A 26,103-nucleotide genomic window follows, 5' to 3' on the forward strand; every position below is an offset into this window, starting at 1 on the left:
ATTTGTACGAGGGTTTCACAGTTGTAGAAAGAAAGAAAAAAGGACGATTTGTAGTTTGTTTACTGAATGAGAGCAATATTCAATGGGGGTTCCTCCAAATTTATCCCCGTAAAATTATGAATATGGAGACTTATTAATGCGTATAAGAGACTTGGATGGTTTATAAAGTGATGGTTTCACAGTTAAAATCTTAAAATTAAATGGAGTTTTACACAATAGTTTACGTAATTCATTTAATATATTTAACTTGTGTGGACACTCATTCACTTGTTAAATTACTCAAATTATAGTTAAGTTAACCATAATTAGTTCATAAATCAATTTCATCAGTCTAATTAACTAGTTCGGTTTTAAATTAATATCTGGGTTAGTTCAATTAGTTGTTATCACTCCTAAATGCAATTATATGAAAATGGTTGTGTTGTGGATGTGCATTTTCATTTCTTTCTGATGTTGTTAGTACTGTTCAAAACTCAAATTAATGCACAGACATTTTGGTTTGCATTACTCCAATTTTTGTCTGAGATGACTCACATGACTTAAACGTCCCAACCCAACAAGGTTCATCTTACTAAATTTATTACGATAGTGTTAGAAAAGCCCATCACCACTCAGATTTTTTGTCATTTTATTTAATGCATAGGTATGCTAATTATGATTGTGTTAAATGCTCATAAAGTAAATGAAGTGACGCAATAAAAGAACAGGCTCCTCTTCAAGCTATCTTGTTTATTCCAAAATGAAACCATTTCTTTTTACAAGAGACTGTTTTAAGGAAAAAGTTGAAACAAAAGAAAGAAGATTTTTGAAAAAAAAATAATTTAATGCATCTTTTATTTATAATCGAGAAAATGTAGTGAATATTGTTTAAAATTTTGAAATTGAAAGACAAATTAAATCTTTTTCTTTTTCAAAAAATTTCTAACTTTTAATAAATGTATTCAATTATGATGTCTTGGTTAATGTCATTTTCAGATATTTAAAGGAGGTCTCATGTATTTTGTGTAAGGAAAAAAAAAAAAAGTTGTTAGAAGGTGAGTAAAACTCCAAAGTAGCTAAACAGGTTTATTTTTTATTAGATTAAATATTTTATAGCAAAGTTACGGTGAAAAAAAAAATAACTTCAAAATAAAACAAAGTTATAAATGCAATATAGTTCTTATATACCAAATGTAGTTATTTTGAACAGACAACTAATTATTGTAGAAGAAAAAAATACACTTAAAAAGGAATCAAAGTTGTAAGTGCAATAGACTTCTTATATATAAAATATGGTAATTTTGAATGAAGTGTTGATATTTATATTTCGGGCATACATAATTAATTGTGCTTCTAAAAATGGTTATTTTGTTTCACAATTGATTAACTACTATTCTCTCTATTCTCGTTTGTATGACAAAAACTTTTTCTTTTTTTCCAAATACTATAAACAAATTTTACTCTAAGCTCTAAACTTGTTGGAGGAATATTAAATATTTATCTAATAAAGTTATTAGCCACTTTACCATATAGTTAATCACTTAGATAAAATTAAACTGGATAAAAATATCTATTTATATAATTTGAAATGAACATTAAAAGCAATAAATGAATTACAAATTGTTACTAAATTTCAATATAAAATTGTTTTGTATAACATCTTTTTTCTTATTTAAATCAATAAATAAAGACTTTACACCACGATGTTTTCTTGTTTTATTAGGATTCAGACTGAATTTAAAAAAGAAGAAAGATTTATATGTAACAATCTGCATATTTTCAACAGCTTGTCACAGTTCACACCACTGATATAGGTTTGTCTATATTTCTTCATGTATTTATGACAGTGACTATGCAAATACATGAAGAAAGACAGCAAAGGGAAAGGTAAAGAGGAAACAATTTATACTAAAACAAGTGAAACTGCAAATTAAGCAGTTTATTACCCATCAAACTATATATCATGTGTAGCTAGATTAGAAAGGTGAAACATGAAAACTACATAACTAGATATATTCTCTTTTATCCTCATACTTTTTAGCTAAAATTCCTACTTGAAAAACACTAGTTGCCTGCAATGTGTACCAGTGTGGTTTGCTACTTCACCTCTCACAACCTCGGTTATCAAATCCTTAAAGATCAAACGTTCAATATCCAACACAACATTTGGTATCTCAGTGCAGCAGTTAGTCCAAATTGCATGGTGATGCTTCAAATTCTCATCCTCATTAGCTAAACTGACATTCCCATTTTGAGGCTGCAACTGATCTATTTCTGTGCACAGCTCATCCAAAAGCTGCTGCCCTTTTGGTCTTGTGCCTGCAAACTCACTTGGTTGGCACCACAATGCAGAAGAACTATCCAATATCATCTTTTGAACTAAAATGTCATTGACAACATCAAATATGAGTTTTCTTTGCATCTGCTCAGGATTTTTTAACCTGGCAATCTTTTTGGCATTGGCATCAATGTTAAAATGTCTCTTCTCTGTCTTCACTTTTTCAAGTGCAAAGAACAATTTTGGATTAATCAAGTGACCCGGCGAGTGAAATATCTGGCTGGAACTGTGGCCACTGAGCAGACCTGATGCTAACAGTATTTCTGTTATATACTTATGGTCAGGGTGCTTAGAGTTATTGAAATTGATTAGTTTCTCTTCAATCCAGTCAATTTCTTGAAGTATATCCATTGAGTTCTCTTCACTGTCACCATCAGTGCTTTGAGCTTCACCTACAGCAGAACATTTGAAGAAAACCAAAATGTAATTCAGAATTCTTCCCTGTATAATTTATGTAATACCACTAAAATTTGTATGAGTAGTAGTGATACAAGTTACTTGCAATTGATAAATGGTTTTAGATTATCCTTGACTCAATCTCTGTTGCTTACCTAAATATTTTGAGATGTCTGGTTTCTTTTTCACTGGAGATGGTGGATCATCTCTATAGAATGCAGCATCAAGAACAGACACAGGACTTGGTTGTTCCGCAGTAACCATTGTCTCAGTCTTCATCAACTCTTCAAATGCATTCTGATCAACAAAATAATGTTAAATTCATTCTGCTCAACAAAAAAAAATGCTTAACCAATTGATTCAGTTGCAAAATGTTACTCTGCAAGGAAGAAATACTTACATATTGATGCATAGAACTCAGCTGGATGGAGGAACTAATGATCTTTCCAGTTTGATCAATTCGAATGACTTCAATCTCACTATGACCGATCGAGTTTCTTTTGTCGTCTAAGTCCGAAATGACATTAACACGGTGCTTAAAATTCCTCCAGTTACTACTGATCTCACTGAAACGTTCATTTATTTGCTGCAAACTGGAGAACTTATGTGTTGGTGTTGTACTTGGAGAAGACAATTCCACATGTTGCCTATTGTGCTCTCTTCTGTTAATGCAGGAATCCGACGATGAACTGGTTGGTCGTGAACACCTCTCCAGACCAAACTTCTTTTGTAATCTGGGGCTCCCAGTCACAGTTATATAACCAGAATTGGTGGTGCATTCTTCAGTGTTCTCTTGAGAAACTTCCAAGGATTGCATCAATTTTGAAGTTCTCAAGTTTTTATATGATGGACGAACCTGTTGGCCAAAAGGACCCTTGTTATTTTTTGTTGAACTTGTGCCTTTAGCACTATTTTTGTCAGCTAATCTTCCATTTCTTGGATTACTAGGGGAACATTTGCTGACACCAGATTTTCCGTGAACTGATAATTCTGTAGGAGAAGGACTATTGACTTTTCTAGTAACTTTCGCAGGTTTCATGATGACAATTGGCAATTTACTACCCCGGTTAGAATTTGACATCTCAACCGTGACAGATGCCAGGTCTTTCTGTCGTACTCGTGGGCTTTGTATGTTGGAGCTTTCATTGGAATTAGTACTATTCCTATTGTCAGATGGAGAATTTGAAGCCTGATCTCTAGCAATGTCTAACGAATCTTTACGTCTCTGCATTGCTTCAAGAATGTGTTTAAGGGCTCTGAGATCCTTTCCAGACTTTTTGAACTCAAGTTCAGCCACCCTTTTCTCAATTTCCCCATATACCGTGAGAGAGGTCTTTGAGGCTTTTACATCAGACTCACAATCCTTGGAAGTTTGTAATTGAGAACATTGGATTGCATCAGGTTGCCCCCAAGGAGTTGATTCTAGTGCAAATCGTGAATAAGGCTTCTCATTTGTGATTGAATCAGCCTTTTTAAACCGAGGCAAGGCGAATTTTTGGTGGTGCTTATCTTCATCACTTGTGCTAGAGCAACTAGAAGTTCCAATCGGCAGGGCTTCAAGTCCCATCAACTTTGCTACAACACTGGAAGATCTTTTGGAAGATTCTGGTTCTTGCAGTTGGTTAATCATTGTGCTAGAGCTCTTTGCATAACCTTTCTGCTGACCCTTCAACAGGTTGCGAGACTTGTTTCCTTCATTGGACCCTTCTCTGCTGTCCAAGGAAAGCCTTGGGAATTCCTTATGCTTTGTGGCAGATTTGAATGTTTCATCATAAGAGAGCCGTGGTGAGTCCCAAGGTGTTTTCTTGGACTTGGCAAGAGTATGGAATGGTTCGCCGGCAACTGTAACTCCTGCATTGACAGATTTCTGTGACCGCAGAGGCCGGGGAGAGTCTATGAGTTTCAAGGTATTAGTGTGACCCTTCTTTTCCTCTTCAGCCACAGTTCTCACAGACAATCCTTGAGCTTCTTTATGCATCGAGTCTTTGACAATATGGTTGAAATGGAGGGATTGATGGCGCGAGGTATCAAGTTGTTTCTTTGCTACTTTTGAATTTGTATTTTCAGGAATTTTTGTCTGATTTCTTGATGATGATTGCATCTGAATGGTTCTGTTAAACTCAAGGGATGACATGCTAGATGAACAAGAGGATGAAGATAAAGAAGTTATAGATGATTCTGTGGAGAATTGTTGCTTTTCTCTAGCATCCTTGAGATTCTTTGCCTGCACAGATACAAATATTTTACAGATTTGTTCTAAAATTCTGCACAAGAGTCAGACTACTGCTATCTTACCTTAGTTTTCAGCATTGTACCGTTGAGCTCATTAATTTCATAACTGCTTGCTCCTGAGAAGTGAAGGAAGTTTTACTTAGAAGCTAGAAGGAAGTACAAAGGAATATTTTTTCAAAGGTTAAGTTTCCTAAATCCTTTTTCAAACACGCTGAAGCTCCACAAGTCACAGATCAATGATATAACTTTTCAGGATTTGAGTTCAGCAGAAATCTGGAAATTGTGTGAGAAACAACGATGTTGAGACACAAAATTTTCAATCAAAATACAGAATGATGCATTTTTGGCTTTCGGCAGAATGACGTTCTGCTTGGGATGAGATTTTGAAGCAACTTCAAGCACCCATGTTGCATTGAATGAGGAAAAGGAAACAATTCCATATATTCTGCAATGTATTGCTTTAAAAACCTTTTTTTTCCTATACATTAGAAATTTTTCATATAAATTTTCAAGTTTCGAAGAATATTGAGCATCTTCCATCTTAGACTTCAGAAGGAGAGAAGTATTCAGATTCTTATATTGGAATGGATTGTGTAACTTACAGAAAATACAGAGGAAACTCCCAAATTCAAAAACATGTAAAAAACAAAGAACATATTTTTGAAAATCATAAGAAAAAAAGCTCCAAAATTTAATTACAGTTACTTGCATTATCAAACCTGAAGTTGTCCACTAAATCTATATATTCCTTAGAAGATGAAATATAAGAAGTTTCACCAAAATGTGATTTTCTTAGATCAGCAACCAAACAAAAAATTCAAATACTAGGAAACAGGATGGAAAAACAACCATGATTTAAGTTGAAACCACCACTAAATAAACAAACTTTAACTACCCCTCAAAAGCTAAAATAAAAATGAAGAAATTAAATTAAAAAAAGAACTCTGTGCGAGGACAAGTTCCTGACAGATTGAAATAGGTTAATCGTTTCTAAAAATTAATGTAGGAGAAAGCGAATTCTAATAAAAAAAATATATTGGTAATGCATACAAAAAAATTCAACGTATACTCAGTACAAAACTAGAAGCAATTGAACCAACGAACTTGCAGCATTTCTCTATCTCGATATACGAGATAGCAGAGAAGTTTTGTACGTATACCTAACACTTTCCACGTTATTAAAAATACTAATTTGTTTGCTTAACCATTTGCCTTAATTTTAGTATGCATGTCAATCAAATTTTCTCTCACCCCAACATCTATCAAAAAGATATCAAAATCTAAAAAGTACTAACACCCAAGTTCATAAATCTGACTGCAACATCAAGGCTTTTTCAGTTTTTAAGTTTATAACGGTAGTTGCATCAATTGTGTTTTTGCAGTTTTTTATGATATGAAGAAACGTGGCGAAAGCCTCGCTGTGGATTTAAAACCTTGCTAACATCATTATATCACTTTCAAAACTCTGAACAGAAACAAGTATATCACAGAATACCTGAAGTTGGGCTGTGCTGAATGCAGGTGCCGGAGCGTTGGCCTGTGAGGAAACGGTGGCGGTCAAAGAGCTGAAAAAATCCAGTGATGCACCCAATTTGCTTCTGCAAATCTGGGTTTTCATCCTTCAAGGATTTCAAAGACTTTCCAGACATTTTTGCTTTCACAACCTTCAACTTTGCAGACTCCGCAAGGTTATATTATGTTAAGTCGCAGCAGTAACAACAGCAACAACCATGTCCCTAAGAAGAGAGAGATCTTGTGTTTCTATAGGATTCAGTGGAGGCAAAAGGATTTGAATTGTGAAGATGACTCGGCACAGGACCTGACCCATAAGAGTTTAAATTTTCAAAACAAGATACTGACAAGAATTTGCATACCGTGTGCTGAAATATGTAGACTTGGACATGCAAATTTCATGAAGAGTTGTTTTTGTGTGTTACATGTGTGTGCATGTGTACAAAAGAGTGGACAGAAGCAAAGGGAGAAGAATGAGATGCAGCGAAGAGAATATTATCTACTGCAGAAACAGATGGAACAAAAGAGAAGTGGAAACAAAGGAATCACAAAGTGCTACCGCTAACATCCACCTTCTAGTGAATAACAATGCAGAAAGTGAAGAAAATTGAGGCACCCAAGAAGAGAGATGTTTTGTTAATTTTCTCTGGGTTTTCCCACAGAATAAAAGGATTGCTTTTGTTTTTTGTTATCTCAGCAGGTGCAGAAGCCAGAGTGTATTGTGTTGGGTGAGAGAGGCGTTGTAATTATTATATATGTGAGGCAAATGTTGAAAAACAGGTTGCTTAGAATATAGTATAATATAAGAAGTAGAGACAACCTTTTAATTACATTACGTAAGAGAGAGGGGAAATGGGTGGAATTTGGGGTATCAAAATCTGAGTGCCTTAAAGAGGGAGAAAGTATTTCATAGTTAAACAAAAATACTCAATTTCTAACTTATTTTTGAAGGAAATCAGTGTATAATGTGCCAATATTAACATGTCTATGATATTGTACAGTTTTACGTGATGTATAGTTGAATTTTCTTAACTAGTTTATGAAAAGTATGAGTAATGTGTACATGTAATAGAGAAAATGAATGGTATAATAATGAGTAGGGTGGAAGAGCATTTTGCATAGTTGAATAGATAATGTAAGAAGGAAAAGTAAAATGTATAATTATTAAAGAAAGAAGAAGGGTAAGTGGGATAGGCGTGTGTGAATGTGTGGGACAGGTTAATCAGGTCTGGTCTTTGGTCATTTCGTAGCACTTCCATGTGGACAAAACAACGTGGGTGGGACTGTGCCTTCAACCTCTCTCCATGACCATGTGGAGTTTGTCAGACTCAAAGAAAAAATAACATGTACAAGTAAGGAAGTGGATTTTGTACCAAAACAAAAAAGCAAATTTAAACAACAAAAGTGAATACAGATATTCAGTGAAAGGCTGCAGGATCTAAACCCCTTGTTCAACCATTCTCATACACACATATCCCACTTTTCACCAAATTGCCCTTCATCTCTTCTCACCTTTTTCATCATACTTGGGACCTGCCCTCAAAATGGATCTCATTTCACATTCATTCACTTTGCCATCCAAAGTGCAAAACACCCTTAAACTTTTGTTTTTCCTACCCAACTATATTTATTACATCAATGTCACATACACATTTTACCTTACTGCTGGGGAACTGCGTTGCACTTGCAAGCCACACACAGTGACATAAATGAATATCTCTGCATTGAATTCTCTGAAAGGGTTGTCACATGTTTAACCTAACACATTACACATATGCATCTTGGTGAAAATGGGAATTGAAGAAAGCTATTGTTATTGTTTCTATTTCGCCCGTTGCATTTGCTAACCTAGAAAGTAACAAGAGTGGCCACTCCCAGTGCAGTGAGGTGGGTTAGGTGCTTTTTAGTTGATACATTTCAGCACAAATGTGGTCCTGCTCTCCAATGTGTCACAAACACTGTTAAGCAAAGCTTGACAGTTACAAAGTCTAGGAATGTGTTTGGACCATTAGCGTTTCCAGAACAATGAATATGGGAGATTAGGATAAGATCTTGAGGGACTCCTTTTGGACACTGTGTAGTGTTTCCGCCGCAAAGTTTTGGTATGTTGCTGCTGCCACATTGCTGATATAGGACCACGTTGTTAGTGCATCATCGCTGTCATTGGTACTGCATGAGTTAGACTTCACTCAGCTATGTCTGCATTTTTTTCTTTCATCAAATTAAAAGCTATTGGTCAAGCTGCACCTATTAGATTAAAGAAGAGTACTTGCAAAGAAATAGTTCAAACAGCTGATTGGGATCTTTCTATGTAGGTTTCATTAATTCTTTCCTTTCTCAAACCACTAGAAAAGACTAAAAAGTTTTCTTCCCAGTCATTTTCATCGAGGAGACCATCATAATCATCATCATCATAAACACATTCTTATAAACTTTAGTTATTTCATTTAATTCTCTAAATTAAACTAATTATTTGCTATTATATATTTTAGTTCCTTGCTTAATATTCAAACACACACATTTTTTAACTTTAGATTGATGTATACATTGACAAATTACATTTTCAAGGACTTATGCAAAGTTTATTCAGTTGAAAGAACTCATCTCTCTAACGAATGACAGATTCCATCAGTTATCAATGTGCATTTTAGAACTAAAGAAAAGTATTCGTAAGAAAGAGTTGAAACGGGTTACTGAGACCTTTTTCTTCTGTAGGTTTCATTGTTTGTTTTCTGAAAGCAGTAAAATTTTCTTCCCTGTGTAAAGTAGTAAAACCAGAAAAAAGTAATAGGTCCAACGCTGAAAGAATCCACCCCTTCTCTAACATGGACTCAAGCACCATCATGGAAATGCTAACGTGTGATTATCCATGACGATCTAAATGTGGGAAATCCCACCCATCACTTTCTAAACTCGATAGCATCTCATATGTTACGTCTTTTCTTCACCCTACTTAAAATAAAACTGGCATTAGTGCTCATATATATATACCTAACCTAAAATAAATAAATATATATCAACCATATTAGCTCCTAATATATATATAGACTACTATATATTGAAGAAAATACAAACTGATCTTTATAAACGATTGAGAGATTTTATATATATAAATATACTAGATTTGAATATCTATAATGTAAGAGATTACGTAACAACCTGCAGTTAGAGCATATATATATATAGCGTTCTTTCACATGCATCCAAGAAAATACTATATGGTTTACATGTGCGATATGCTTTTTAATAATGTAAGATACGTCCTATGCTTTCACAACACAGTTGTACAATCGATGCTTCTGATATGTTGATTACAAATATATAATGCACAAGTTCTTAGACCACCACATCAATGTCTTATTCCTTTGAAATAAGTTAAGAATTCAAATAGAATGTATTAGTTTTTATCATGAATTGTATTATTGATTTTTTATATTTATTTTAAAAATTAGGTTATTTTTAATTAGTAGATAACATAAAAGCTTTACAACTAGAATATATACAACTTAAACTCTATTATTAACTTAACCAAGGACAATAATTGGAATGATTGTACAAATCAGCTAGGCTAACTTTAAACATCCACGATCTCAGGTCTTTGTTTATTAGATTTCGAATCATACGTACGGGAATACAAATACAAAAGATTAATTATCATATTAAGCACTTGTTTGTGGCTAATAGTAGAAATTGTTGTCTTATAAAACATTAAGTACTGATTGGGAGTTTTTGAGTAAACAATTTAGTTAGTTAAGCGAATTACACACAAAAGTTATGTCAGAAATTTAATCATAAAAATTACTACAAGTTACAAATTATTAAATATGATTTGAAGTGTTTATAAAATACTTGTATAGGTCTACGTGTATTTTCTGTTAGGTGTGTTTCAAATAAAACTTGTTTTAGTTAAAATTGATTCGAAGAGAATTGATTGGAGTTTGAATGTATTTGTTTTAAAACCAAGTCTTTGTATGGAAATTTTACAACTAAATAGTAACATTTTAGAAAAGAAAGTTAATTAACTTAACAAAAATGGCTTAAAATTAATTCAACTCAACAAATTCCAAATCTAGAATCAAACTTGTATTTCAATTTAAATCATATATATAAACATCTATCTAAAAGATTATATTAATTTATATTTAAACCTCACTTAGATTATGTACGTTGAATCAAAATACACACCAATCTATGAGCTCCCCATAGCTTATACAAGGAATATATTGTATTTGGACAGCTTATAGCTTTCCCAAATTCTACATAGTATAGACATTATCATCACATTAATGCTAGAGAGACAATTGCTGAAGCATCACAATGGTGCTTTTTTCTATTAGAGGTAAAGTTTATCTGAGGTCTTTAAATTTTGTCGCTGAGCTAAAAGGGCTACCTGAATATTCGTCTTACGTATGTAATGGTAAATTTTGGCTAACAAAATGGTCATAATGGGGCTGCATATTGATCATTTTAGATCATTACTAGTTGCATTCACCAAATTAACCAGTGAGCTATATGTTATAGGCTTTTGACCAAGAGGGCAACTACTACATATATGCTAAGTTCTGTGCACCCTCAGTGCTCTTCGTAAGAGAATCATATGTTACAAGTCCATCAATGGTATTGTCCTGTATATTATAAATGCTACCACATTCATTTTATAGTATCTAGCTTTTTTTTTTAGCATGGTAAATTAAAGATGAGAGGGAAATGTAGTTTTCCTTGATAGCTTTGAGTGGTTCAGAAAAAGTAATTTGCATAGTTATCATGATTTTGCAGGTACATATAATCAACGAGTAGCTTCTAGCTTAAACCAGAGAGATCTGCACACTGTATATGTGAAAGCAATAAATGAGAGTCATTCACTGAAAATGCTAATAGAATTAATTTACAATCATGATATTTAGATAGACCAAATAGAAAATTTTGATTATGTAACATCATTCATTTAACGAGGAGTATTCCTATTATTGCTTTTTAGAAAAGAAAAACAATAGTATATCGGACGATCGAAACAGTTAGACATATCGCAAGTATGATAATGTATTATATCACAAGTATAATCTTGTATTATTAATGAGATCGAATAGTTGTAATCTACTGATCAAATGGTCATATACTTTAATTATATTTAACACTAATTTTACATTAAAATATAATTATTATTAATTAGATCAAAATTAAACTGTTAGTAAAGTAAAATTCATTTTAAAATCTATAAATATTTATTTAAAATAAAATAAATAAATATAAACATTGACCTCAATTCCACACTCCAATAAATAAAAACCTAGAATAAAAAACTAAGAATAAGCATCAAATAGGTTGACTCGAATTTTGACTTAGAAAGTCCAAAATGTACCAAAGTGCATGTCTTAGATTTTTGCCCATATTTTTGGAGAGGTGAGATGTTAAGCAGGTCACCAGATCAACAAACAGTTCAATCGTATAAAAAATATGTAATATAAATTTTGGAAAATATAAACATATGCTTTTAATAAATGGAATTGGTAAGAGTAATAACAACAAAATATAAATTACAATAAGAATAAAATTTAAATGCCAATTTTCTTAGCCTTTTCATATTAAAATTAAAGTTTTGTTACTGTGTGTGTTTGCAGGATGTTTAAGGTTTTTTTTACGTAGATTAAAAACAAAAATTAATATGTTAGATTGATTACTTGTATTTCAAGTTCAAAATCAGACCAATAGATTAATTCATTGAAAGTTTTACCAATATCCTAATTCAATCAATTTCTACTTCAAAGTAACAATTAAAAAGTCTATGATCTCACTAGTCTAGTTTTGATATATTCTTAACTTTTACCAAAATTCCAACCCACCAGAAATAAAATAAATATATTAACTTTCTTTTACCTTTAATTCAACTTGAAGGAAGGAAACTAAAATTAAGCAAACTTATTGAAGTAATAACTTATTCTGAAGATATTGAATTTACAAAAGCATGTCACTTTCATAACCTAAATTAGTATATCATTACTAACCAGTAAAGATTAATATTTTAGTTCAAATCTTACATGTAAGTCCAAAAACTCACACATAAAAAAAAAAAGGATAATAATAAATATTTAACGAAAAGACAATTTACTCTAAGATAAAAAATTGATCATTTAAGAATATTTTAAACTTTGTTGCCTTATACATTACCATTTCTTACATATGAAAAACTGATAAACATTTTCAAATATTTAGATAGAATATAAGAAAAAAAATGAAAAAAATAAAATTTATAAAATATAATAAAAAAATAAAATTTTAATTTTTTTTATTATTAAAATCATCATTAAAACAATAATCTTGGAACTCACGAAATGAAACCTGATATCAATATTTCAGTTCTTTCATGCATGGGTAGAGATTAGGGCAATCTTTTACAGAAAATATAATTTAAGAGAATATGTTTCTTCGGATCATAATATTTGCAACAAACGTGTAACTTGAAACATATTTTGAGGTATATATATATACTTAATATTACATTTGGTTTGATTTCAATATTCTTTAAAATATTATAAAAATAATAATGGAGATAACAGAAAAAAAGATGATAATGGACGTTATAATTGAGTTACAACACATTCAGTTAGAAATTTCACTACCTTTCCTCTCATTATATAAATAAAAAATATAATAAAGGCTTAGCTATTCCTAAGATAACTCTTTTTTTTTGTTAATTTCTGTTAATTTTCTTTAGGTTAGAATCTATCGTTATTTCGTTGAATATAACGACGATAATGCTATCGTGATCACGTGCTAATAAATGATAAAGTCAACAAGGAAATGTATCACACTAACATAAATTAAAACAAAATTAAGGTGAGACGTCTGTACAAATAAACTAAAAATAATTATTATAAGCACTAAAAGGTGACATTTAATATTATTTATGAGCAGTAAAATAAAATAAAAGTAACTTGAGAAAAAGAAAATATGTTTTAAAATATTGAAAAAAAAATGATTGGATTATTGGTGCATATAGCTAAAGAAACGGAGGTGAAGAGAAGTAGGAGAGTTTGAAAAGGGATGCACAACCACATGCAAAAAGTCGACCATCACGAGCTACCTCTCTTTTTATTGCCCACTAAGCAATCTACATCATCTTAATTCCAAACACAACTTTTCTCTAACATCATCAATTTTTTTTTTAATAATTCTTTTATAACATTATTATTTTATGTTTATTTAATTTTATATTTAAAAAAATATCTCAACTCACGTATGTATTGTTAAAAAGTTATTTTGTTGAAACAACTTTTAACAATTGAAATATAGTTGATTTTGTGTTTTTATGAGATGGAAGAATAAAAAGATATTGAAAAGGGAGGCAAAGATAGAATGTTGTTAAGAAATAAAAAAGTGGCAAAAAAGGGAGAAAGCAAAGAATCCTTGATTGTATCTTATCCTATTCCTACATCACTTCACATGAGAAGACAGCCTTTCAAATCTACCATGTGAAGCACATACTCATTCCAATTTCAATTGAAACTCATACTTACACCTTTCTTAGTCAATTCCAATAACTCAATCATATTGCTTTTTTTTTCAACATTTTCAAGACCAAGAACATGAATGTTCTTCGCCATTGACAGGTGCCAAAGTAATCACACGTGGAGCATTCTGGACTTTGCATTTGTCTGACAAATTCTTCTTTCTTTTATGAGAGCTTAAAGTTTATCTCAATAATAGGTGCTCACGTGGAGTAACTATTATTATATTTGACTGCATATAAACAAATGTTTCACACAATATATGCTTAGTAATAAGACTTGTCAATCTACACAAAACCTTTCACCTTCACATGTCCCAACCACCAAACTCAACATTTTTGGCTCAAAATATGAAGTGTTTTCTGGTCTTGTCGTTTCGATATTCAATGGCTCCCATGGGAAATTTAAATGAAATCGATAAATTAATAAATTAATTATAAAAAATAAAAGATGGTAATTGAAAACAAAAAGATAAATGATTAAATGTGCTTAATATTAGGTATGCACCATAACCTTCAACATGTCTTTTGTTGTTGGATGAATTTTAGGTTTACTCCAAACCTAATTAAATATTGACCACGTTATTCTTTGAAAACTGAATCATAAGTCTATAATAATTGTACACACAAACGATATAACTTCCCAGTACAGCAAAATATGTAAATCAACTTGGCTTTTTAAAAGTTAATGGCTTCAACACTTAGGCTAAGTTTGTGTTACAATAATTATACCAAAAGGGACGACTCTCGAGATTGGCATCATTTTGCACCGTTGTTTTAATATTTTAATGAGAATAGGATTTTATTTTATTATTTTACGTTAAAATAGAGAATAAACAATTTATTTAATATAAAAATATAAGTTGCTTAATTTATAATATAATGTAAGACTATGAATGACATTTAAATTAGTATCTCAGTATACGATAATGTATATTGAGTGAGATATTCTAAAGTTATGGGAAACGCTAGTAAGAAAGAAAGTGAGAGTGATGGGAATGCGCCAAAGACAATGATTTGGAAAACCGTACAAAGGCGTGCTCAAAGGAACTCATCAGTTCCTGCTACAAGTTCAAGCTGCCATCATCATGGCCAAGGAACAAAACCTTGTCCTCATTATACTACTATCATAAAATCACTCTTTCAATAGTTTATCAAAAATGGCATTACTTTATTTTTACCTTTTTCACCGACATTTCATTTTTTACTCTCTTTTGTAAATTCATGAGAGGCCAGATATTATTTTACGAAGCTCAGGGAAAAACATAATCACGATTAGAAAAAAATATGTAAAAAAAAATATATGGTATTTTTTCACAGTACTTTTTAAAAATAAATAAACTTTAAATTTAAAAGTTTACTTGACACATTATACCTAGTGGTCTACTAGAGAAAAGCTCCTATAAATTCTTCATTTTTCTAAACTGGGGTTGATGGATTTGACTCAGTCATAATCTTTTCAATCCAATTAATTCATCGCGAATTTTGAACGCATTCGGCAATAGTTTGTAAGTTAGCTGAAAATCGAAATTTCATTCGTTCACGAAATTGCACCAAAACGACTTAGAACGTGCGACGGTGCGAGTGACATAGCAAAAACTTGGCCACTAGTTTGATAAAATAAAAATAAAAAGAAAAAAACTTGAGCTACTAGGTAGTGGTAGCTAGGTAGATTTGTCAGAGATGAAAAGATTTTCACGTGCAATGTATTAATGGGAAACCAAACATCATGAAACAGAAGCATTAAGACTCATTAGTCATACTCACAATGACACTGAAGCTTGTCTCCTTTCCTAACACTGCTTTCATTTGACTAGGGAATAGCCATTACCATCCTTTCGCATAGACTGATCCACATTAAATAGGAAATTCCGTGCCTTCGTCCTGTGATTAAATGGGCTGAACTTTTCCAATAAATTTTTGGCCCATTCCACGTGAAGTGGACCAAACAAACTTTAAGGCCAGATATGATTCGGCCTATCTGGCCTGACGCTACATCTACAATCAGTCTCCAAGTAGTTTAGGAACAGGCATAAGGACATTTGATATAATAAGACTGAAAACATTAAAATATTTTAGATTTTTCTTCTCTGACTCTTTTGGATCATTAAAAAAGTTAATAATCCATCATAAAAATTCTACAGTAATTGATTCAGTTACCTAATAATCAAGGTTGTTGCCCTTTAAAGAGTAAATCAAATATGTGTACTGATGAATAAAACAGATGTTCCTATATAAATATAGCTAGTGTCTAAGAATTGAAAATAAATTAAAATTCAATGGTAAACATACTACTACAGTTTTGAAGTCTCACTCAATGTTCCTTTCAATTCTATAGCCCTCTTGCTGTTACAGCTGTTCTTCCATATAAAAATTGTTTTGTAAGATGTCCTAACTTTAAAGAATGGGAAAACAACTGCTGTGATGAGAAAAATTAAAGGAGAAGACTACTGATCCATTTATTTGGATTTTTTTTTTCACTTTTCAGGTTTCCAGGTAGAAAGACTATCGAGAACCTTGCTGTAAAAGTCCCAAGATTCACTTTTTTCATCGATAGCACTTTGACCAAATGGGTGTTGCTCCACATACTCCGGTACATTTTCAGCATTTGCCAATCCATCCAGATATTCTCGCAGATCACCTCCAGCAGCTGTCATAATTCATTTGTGATTAATTACCACTAGAAAATAGTGCTTGAAAGAGAAAACAAATGGTCCATTAACGCATTTTGTGGTTAAAAAGTTATAATGAACCAAAAGTACTGTCTCATGACAAAACTTGCTTACAGTACCTATAACATCGGTGATGTTCACCAATCACATAAATAATTACTTTGATAATATATAATGTTTAATAAAACATTGTTCTATCACTTGTATTAAATTTTGTGGCTCGTTAAAAGCCTAATTTAAGTTAAAGGAGTATAAGGAATCACTTGATTATGTTCTATCTATGTATGTCATAAAGATCCTAAAGTATGAGATCAAACTCAATATTAACCAAAAGCTGAAGAATATAAAGGTTAAGTTCAAAGGAGACTAGAGAAGCGCTACAGAACAAAAAAAATCACTCAAATTAGCAAAATCTAGCCAAGCCACAAGCAAATATAAATTAGAAGGTCATTTTCTAGTTTGTATGATACCTAGTGAATTGTCGCTCCGATTCCGAAAGCTGAATGTGTGCGGAAACACGGAGTTGCATGGCTAAAACAATTTATTTCACCATTCAAGATAAAGTTAGTAAAAAAAATGGAGGGATATGCAGGTGGTTTCGATTTTCTTGAATGGAAATTGAAAAAAGAAAGAAAGAATTAGTTATTTACAGGATTAAGTAATGCCTTGTATGGAGAATCATCCAACAGCAACGTATTTGATTCATTATAGTATCCATTCTTCCATGGAAGATCCCAAATTTTCCTCAAATCTTTAAAAACAATTGGCTTGTGCTTGTTCTCGAGACTTTTGAATGTTGTTTTAGTACAATAAGAAAGATCCTACAAAAGTCAATAACATTTAATATGAGATGCAGAAAGTAGGCCATCATCTCAAGGTAACTCCACCAAAAACAAATAAATCAAGAACAAACGAATTCACACACCGTGCCATGATAAAATAACATTCTAAATTGGCATATGCAAATTAATGCTATATCATGCCTTGTTCAAAACAAAAACCCTAAAGAGGGGAAAGAAGAGAAAATTAATATTTAATTTTAATTTCCAGCGGGGTGGCAAGATCACCGAGGAATAGAATTGCACGATAGAAAACCTGCATAGCCCCTAAAGAAAAATAGTATTTTGACACCCCAATTTTTTTTATTACAACTATTTAATAATTCTAAATAATAATCAAACACTAAATTAAGTTATTTTACTAAAATCTAAATTAAATTATTAAATAAAAATGATTGTGATATAGATGTATAAATTTTAAAGAGTTTCAAGATATCGCCTCCCTTTCCCAAATCGAAATATATATATATATATATATATATATATATATATATATATATATATATATATATATATATATTAACAAGTAAACAAGAAAGAAAAAAACTGAATGAATGATAAAAGAGGGTCTCAAACATCTAAACATATAATTTATACCAAATTTACTAAAAGAGGGTCTGGGTCTCCACAGGACAAATTATTTGAAAATCAAGATCAAGAGTAGCCATATGAATTCACAGATGACGGATAAAATACTTACCCAACTAAAAAGTAACCTTTGTTTCATATTTCCCATCAAATAATTAATGACATAATTGATATTTTTCCTACAAAATAGTAAAATGAAAATTTAATACGGCACAGATAAAAACATCATTAAAAGTGGCTACTGAAAAGATTATGCAGACAAAGTGAACACCAAAGCTTTTAACTGACATTTTAGAAAAAGATGGTTGAAGAATACCTGGTTCTTGAAGACCATATAGCCACTTCAAACTTCTCAAAGCAGAAGTTCAGGAAGTCAAGATAAAAGGGCCTCTTGAATACTAAAACGAAGCATAACTGGATTAGTAAAGAATGCATAAGGCACACCCACATAGTATAAAAAAAGTAGAATAACAGAGCTATTTCTCACGTGCTTTACGTCCTACGGTTGCATCTGCTTTACGATGCCTTGGAGGAGGAAAAACAATGTCCACAAGAAGCCCATTTAGATCAAGAACAATAAGCTTTTTCTTCAAAGATATAGTTGGCGGTTCAACTAAAGAAATCCGCAAAGTTTTTCGCTTAACTTTTTTCTTTCTTTTAGAACTTTTAGAAACAGAAAGTTTCCTCATTTCATCACGGCGAGAAACCTGTCTGCCACTGTTTGCTTCATTTAATACAGTTGACTCAGTATTCGTAGCACTTTTTATACCTTCCTTTGGCATGCCACAAACTACTGTTTTGTTTTCCTTTCTGCGGGGTTTCATCCTATATATCTTTAGTTAATTAGGTAAATTAGTGATGCAAGTAACACTATAATGGCAGTATAGATGACAGCAATCTTAATATACTAGCCTCCCAAGGTTGATTACCTTCTACTGTTCCACTGTCTTTTGTCCAAATGTACTCTGCAAATGTAGACATCAAAGGATTCAAATGATATATAGAATTGTACTTACAGAAAAATGAGCCAGTTAAAACAAAAGTAATTTAATAACATAGAGTTTTGTAAAAAAGGTTTTGGGTAACTATACGGATTAAAAACAAACTAGAGAGACGATTTTTAACACAATAAAAACTTTAATTTAATACAATAAGAATTTTAATTTAATTTAATTCTATACTACCAATGAAACAACTAATTTGCATCAGTTATTATCTTAATGACAATATTTTATTAGATATTTATAATATAAAAAAAATTATAATATCTCGAGACTTGAAAGTTATAAACATCAAGACACAACAGTATCATATGAAACAAGTTTGCTATGTTTTATAATATAATTATTTTAAAAGCTTTTGCTACGTACAATTTGAACTCCTGTTACAAACATTGACCAGAGTTTGCAATATGAATGCATATAGCATATGCTATGCTCAGAAGGGAATGTTGGAGGTATTGTAGGGTTGGGAAAACATTTAATTAAATACACCCTCAATTTGATATGTCACACTAATCATATTTAAGGAGGAGAAGTACTCGATACATTTAAGGTTTTAGGTAGTATTGAAATTTTAGATGATAGTATTGAATTCCTTAAATATTAGGGATTTTAATTATTAGGAATTTTCATTAGTAGAAATTTTAATTGTTAGGAGCTTTCAGGAATTCATATAATTAGGAGTTTTCAGTGGATAGAACTTTTAATTATATTTGGCTTGGGTATAATGAATAAAAATCTCTGCACCTAATAGTATATAATACATTTACTCATGCGAAAATTCATCACTAATTCGACTATTACCAACATAGTATATGTCGTCAACAATTATTCAAAAATTTTCTAAACCTGTCAATAATTTTACACAGGAACAAATTACCGTACAAAATATATATACAGTTTTTTTTAACAGAATACACATACAATCTATACCAATCTCAGACAGTTATCCAAAATCAGATCCTTTGAAAGTGTTAGGTGTTTTTAACTCAAGCTGTTAATAGCTTTAGCTCTTGTAATTCAGTTAATTCTGTTTCCTTTACTTTCGATGTCACACCTTGTTATATACGTTGCCTTCTGATGCATTTAATAATACATAGTTTACTTTCTCTGTGCCTTACGAATCCTTCTATATCTCCTATCAATATTCCTCTACATTTCTTACAGTGGTATCAAGAGCCTTGGTCGAGTGAGGACCTAAGGAGCTTTGTGTATCTTGGTGCAGTGCGGCTGGCCAAGTGTGGTTGGAACGTTCAAAGAAAGCAGTCAAGAAAACAGTTCTTGAGCAAGAAGAAGAGAGTGGATCATGGTTGATATTTTTCCCTATTCTCACAGACAAAAACTGGAGTAGGTGGAGTACACAGATGAGGATCTTGTTCCGGTTCCAAGATGTCAGTGATGTGGTAGAGGAAATGGGATCTGTGCCTGATTTTGGTGCTTCAGAAGATTAGAAGGAAGCGTTTAAGAAGAAAGGTAATAAAGCATTGTTCGTCATCCATCAATGTGTGGATGATACACATTTTGAAAAGATACAAAATGCTATTATGGAGAGGGAAACTTGGAACATATTAGTGAGCTATCATAGGAGGAGACAAAATAAGGAAAGTAAAGCTTCAGACATCGAGGAGGCAATATGGGCTTCTACAAATGGAAGAAAGTGACAAGGTTAGTGATTACTTCAACAAAATCATATCCATTACTAATCAAATGAAAGGGTGTGGTGAATCCATTAGTGATCTCATGATAGTTGAGAAGATTATGAGATCACTACCTCAACGGTTTGATTATATTGTGGTGGCCATTGAGGAATCCAGAGTCAATGAGAAGTTGGAGGCGCATGAGATGAGATTGGTAGACAGAAATCTCATCAAGAATGATGAGCAAGCGATGAAGGCACATCATATCAGAAGTGAAGAAAAAAAGAAATTCCAGAAGTGGAAGGGAAAACCAGCAAGAGGAAAATGGAAAAATGAAAACAGCCTAAATGAGCAAGATGAGAAGTCTGAATCTGTGGAAGGAAAGGGTGGTTTTGAGAAAAACGTGAAGAAGAAAGATAAAAGGAATATAGAATGTTTCAATTGTCACAAGATGGGGGCATTACTCGTATGAGTGTTACTCAAATAAAGGCAAGCAGAAGAAGAAACAACAGAACAAAGAAGCGTATCTAGCACAAGAGGATTCAGACTTAGAGCCATTAACTCTGATGGTAACAACTACTTCTGAAAGTTCCAATTCTTTGAGTAAATCTTGGTATTTGGACTCAGGGTGCTTAAATCACATGACATGCAACAGGGAGTTGTTGATAAGTTTAGATGAATCAAAGAAAAACAAAGTAAAATTTGCAGATGACAACACATTAAAAGTAGAAGGAATGGGAAATGTAGTCATAAAGAGGAAAGATGGCTCTCATGCTATCATAGAAAATGTTCTGCTAGTGCCAGCAATGAAGTGCAATTTACTAAGTCTTGGACAATTGGTAGGGAAAGGTTTCACGGTAGTCATGGGAAATCATGACCAAGTAGAAGTGTTTGACAAAAATACGAAGTTGATCTTGAGAAGCAAGATCTCAAAAAATCGAACATTTCAAGTTAGTATGGATGCAGTGGGAAACCTGCATTGCTTGTTTACTGTTGAAAATGATGAAAATTGGAAATGGCACCTAAGGTTCGGTCACCTGAACTTTAAAGACCTAAAGCAGCTGAGCGAGAAAACAATGGTTTTTGGATTAGCAGATATCATCATACTAGAGAATGTGTGTGAGTCTTGCAGTGTTGGAAAGCGGACCTGGCGAACATTTCAGGCAAGATTGGAAATGAGATCCAGAGAGTGTCTTGAGGTTGTACATTATGACATATGTGGCCCTCTAGAGGTGCCAACGCTGGCTGGAAACTAAGTACTTTCTTACCTTCGTTGATGAGTATAGTAGGATGGTATGGGTGTACATAATAAAAGTGAAGAGCGAAGTGTTAGAAGTATTCAAAAGATTCAAAATCAACGTAGAAAGAGAGAGTGGAAAGCTGGTTAAAATTCTTAGAACTGATGGAGGAGGTGAATACACCTCCTATGCATCCGAGAAGTTTTGTCAAGACAGTGGGATTGCTCACGAGGTGACAGCACCATACACGCCCCAACACAATAGTTTGGCAAAAAGAAAGAACAGAACAATTATGTACAAAGAATTAAATTTTTGGGGTGACGTTGTATCAACAACTGTCCACATACTCAACAGATGTCCCACCAAGAGGCTTGCAGGCAAGGTTCCACTTGAAGTTTGGATAGGTACAAAACCTTATGTGAATTACTTTAAAGTGTTTGGATCCTTGGCTTTTAGTCATGTTGCAGATCAAAGAAGATCAAAGCTGGAAGATAAAGGGGAGGCAATGGTGTTTATTGGATATCATCCAACTAGCACATATAAGCTCTACGATCCTATCAAAGAAAAGATGGTGATAAGCAGGGATGTAATAGTTCTAGAAGACGAGAACTAGGATTTGGAGCACGGACAGACTAGCCTTAAGAAGATGTCGGTGGTGCATGGAATCTCTGATGATCCTACACAATATGGACCAGAATCTGTTGATATTGCTGGGAGTAATGGAGATCTGGAGAATACACAACGGAGATTGAGAAGGCAATCTGCTAGACCATCCAGGTTTTCAGATTATGAATTATATTCCGATGCAGGAGTGAATGATGAAGGGGACCTGGTTCACATGGCATTGATGGCTAGGACAAAACTGATAGATGTAGATGAAGCCTTGACACAACCACTTTGGAAGGAGGCTATGATTGAAGAACTCAAATCAATTGAGAAGAATAAGACGTGGAGCCTAGTTGATATGCCACCTGGGAAGCACTGCATTGGAGTGGGTATTCAAGAGAAAGTTGAATCCAGATGGCACTGTTTTGAAGCACAAGGCTAGGCTCGTGGCAAGAGGTTTTCTACAGAAACAAGGAGTTGATTTCACAGAGGTCTTTGCACCTGTAGCAAGGTGGTCATTATTTCAACTTGATGTTAAATCTTCTTTCTTGCATGGACCCTTGGAGGAGGAAATCTATGTTCAACAACCTCCAGGATTTAACAATCAAGATAAGAATCAACAAGTGTATATCAACAGGTGTATAGACTCAAGAAGGCTCTCTATGGCTTGAGACAATCCCCCGGAGCATGGAACAAAAGGGTTGATGCTTTCTTCATTAATCATGGGTTTGAACGTTGTGAGGTAGAACATGGTCTGTAGGTGAAAGAGAATTTTGTTGGTGAGAGGATGATCATCTGCTTGTACGTTGATGATCTAGTGGTGACTGGTTCAAATCTGAGGGAGATAAATGAGCTCAAAAAGATAATGGAAGATGAGTTTGAGATGACTGATCTTGGGAAGCTCAACTATTTTTTAGGTCTGGAGTTTACTCATACAGCTGCAGGATTATTGATGCATCAGCAGAAGCATGTGAGAGAACTACTAGAAAGATTCAAGATGACCTTGTGCAATGATGTTAGAAGTCCTCTAGAGATGAATGTCAAATTGAAGAAAGATGAAGCTGAAGAAGGGGTGAATGAAACTGCTTATAAGCAGATCGTGGGATCGTTGCGTTTCCTGTGCAGTTGCGTTTCCTGTGCAATAGGAGGCCAGACTTAATCTACAGTGTTTAAGTCGTTTCATGAGCAATCCGAAGAAGAGCCATCTGCTGGCTGCCAAACGAATATTAAGATACATTAAAGGGACTGCAAACTATGGAATTCTGTTTCCAGAAGAATGAGCTAAAGCTTATAGGCTATGCTGACTCTGATTTTGGTAGAGATCAAAGTTGAAAGGAAAAGCATATCAGGAAACATTTTTTTTCTTAATAAAGCACTATTTCATGGTGCTCTAAGAAGCAAATTGTTGTTGCTTTATCAAGTTGTGAAGCAGAATACATAGCTTTATCAAATTGGTTGAGAGGGTTGTTGACAGAATTAAAAATATTTGAAGAGAGTGCGGTGCAGTTAAGGATGGGTAATACGTCTGTCATAAACTTGGCAAGAAATACTGTGAGCCATGGAAGAAGCAAGCACATTGAGGTAAAATACCACTTTTTGAGGGACATGGTGAACAAAGGAAGAGTTGAACTGACCTATTGCAAGACTGATTTTCAATTGGCAGATCTTTTATACACACACCTTGTTATATACGTTGCCTTCTGGTGCATTCAATAATACACACAGTTTACTTTCTCTGTGCCTTACGAATCCTTCTGTATCTCCTATCAGTATTCCTCTACATTTCTTACAGAAAGTACTTTGATAGGGTTATTTCATTTCTGAAATAACAGTCCTCAGAACAACAACAATGTACATGTACACAAAATTAAACTCGTGGAAATTGCAGAAACGATTAATTGAATTCATTGTATTCTTCTACTAACCTGGCTGTTGGAGACAGTTGACGGAGCCTACCGTTTCTATGTCCTCTGCGGCAGCGCAAGGTCAGCACCCTCGCTCCTCCGTTGACCTTAGTTGTTTTGGTGGCGCTGGAGATGGTGGCGCGGGTGGATTAGGTTTTTTATGGAGTTGAGATCTATTGCGTATTGGGCTCCTTGGCTTTTAGGACAAAGTGATGCAATGGTAACGCATATGAAGTGTTTGATGAAACGGGATATCAGCGTTTCGAGAAAATTGATGTTCTTTAGATTTTAAATAAGAGTATATGTAGATCCAACGGTAAGAGTCAACGCCACGTTCACTTCAAATCAAATGAACTGCTAAAACATATTAATGAAAATAAAATGGGTGAGTTGCCTGAGAAACTTTTCAGTATAGTCACTGAATCAAATTCAATTTCAAAAATTGAAAAATCGTGTTTTAAAAAAAATTGAATAACATTAATATTAAATCCTCAATTATTTAAGAAAAATATTAAAATGCTCTCTTTCAAATATCATACCTGAAAAGATTTTATTATATATATATAGATATATTTATATAAATCAGAAACTAAATACTTGAAAATATTTTTATTCCATTAATATGTTTTTTTTTCTTCATTTAGCGTATTAGAATATGCTAAAGGAATTTCTATTTTTTAATCCAAACATAACCTAATTCCTACCTTTCCATTAAGCACAAGTACGTTTAATTTGTTTGCTATTTATGTTTTTTAATACACGAAAACATATCTTCACATTTCCAAGTGGATCCTGCACCTCCCCTCTATTTTAATTTATTTTAAAAATATTTTATATTTCTTCACTATTTTCTTTTATTCTAAAAATATCCTACATCTTCTCATTATCCTCAACAATCTTTTCTTTTCTCTCTCTATCATTCACATGGTTCAGATTTAAATAATGATATATTATTATTATTATACACTAACTTTATAATGACGAAATAACTAAATAAATTTTAAATCTTTAACAAATTTTTTTTTTATATTTTAAGTATTTAATAATATTTTTATATTATTTATCTAATAAATTAAATATTTTATTTAAGTTATTTGAGTCAAACATGATGAGTTAAAATATAATATAATGATAAAAATTATAGATATCATATGTAAAAAAAACATACATATATATAAACATTTTTTTATAAATTTAGAACAAAATTTTACCATTTATTAAGTAATTTGAAAAGAAAAAAATATATTCAACGGCGAGAATGTAAATGCTCAATTAATGAGTCATGTAAATGCTCCATATTGTTAAGGATATTGGAGAAGTGTAAGGTATTTTTGGAATAAAAGAAAATAATGGAGAGATATAGAATATTTTTGAAATATATTAAAATAGTAGAGAAGTGCAAGACTCACTTGGAGAGTAGGAGGGAACAACGCCCCCAAGAAAGGTTGTGATAAGAACACGTGCTTGAGTTTCGGAAAGCAATATTTCCCTTCTATTACGGAAAAAAATTTCCAAAAAACTTCTTGATGGAGTGGATGATAAATTTGATGGAAGTGTAGGAAGCAACAGCCTCAAGTTTCTCTTGTTCACCAGCCCAAGCCCAAACATGAGTGCAACGGTGCTAAAATGGAAAACACAGACCATGTTGGATAAGTCC

General features: G+C 32.7%; 2 protein-coding genes across 7 annotated transcripts; both read right to left on the reverse strand.

The window, feature by feature from the left end:
* Window positions 1–1,897: 1,897 nt before the first annotated feature.
* Window positions 1,898–7,191, reverse strand: LOC106759259 (protein LONGIFOLIA 1). Its single transcript, XM_014642343.2, has 6 exons — window positions 7,030–7,191; window positions 6,441–6,764; window positions 5,009–5,061; window positions 3,114–4,937; window positions 2,869–3,010; window positions 1,898–2,709 (listed from the first exon to the last, which is right to left on the reverse strand). The coding sequence occupies exons 2-6, from the start codon at window positions 6,592–6,594 to the stop codon at window positions 2,030–2,032; spliced, it is 2,853 nt and encodes a 950-aa protein (XP_014497829.1). The 5' UTR covers window positions 6,595–6,764; window positions 7,030–7,191; the 3' UTR covers window positions 1,898–2,029.
* Window positions 7,192–16,152: 8,961 nt separating this feature from the next.
* Window positions 16,153–24,719, reverse strand: LOC106758048 (ubiquitin-like domain-containing CTD phosphatase 1). Of its 6 annotated transcripts, none has more exons than XM_022780042.1 (9): window positions 24,468–24,719; window positions 24,177–24,362; window positions 18,990–19,025; window positions 18,548–18,870; window positions 18,377–18,458; window positions 18,173–18,239; window positions 17,284–17,454; window positions 17,104–17,164; window positions 16,153–16,611 (listed from the first exon to the last, which is right to left on the reverse strand). In XM_022780042.1, exons 4-9 carry the CDS (start codon window positions 18,840–18,842, stop codon window positions 16,439–16,441), a joined length of 849 nt encoding a protein of 282 aa, XP_022635763.1. In that variant the 5' UTR covers window positions 18,843–18,870; window positions 18,990–19,025; window positions 24,177–24,362; window positions 24,468–24,719; the 3' UTR covers window positions 16,153–16,438. The 6 variants fall into 6 exon arrangements, with proteins under 6 accessions (XP_022635763.1, XP_022635762.1, XP_022635761.1 ...); XM_022780041.1 differs by having other exon boundaries at window positions 18,548–18,885; XM_022780040.1 differs by having other exon boundaries at window positions 18,548–18,893.
* Between the last annotated feature and the right edge of the window lie 1,384 nt (window positions 24,720–26,103).

This window comes from Vigna radiata, chromosome 4, assembly GCF_000741045.1.
Source record: "Vigna radiata var. radiata cultivar VC1973A chromosome 4, Vradiata_ver6, whole genome shotgun sequence".
NCBI lineage: Eukaryota > Viridiplantae > Streptophyta > Magnoliopsida > Fabales > Fabaceae > Vigna > Vigna radiata.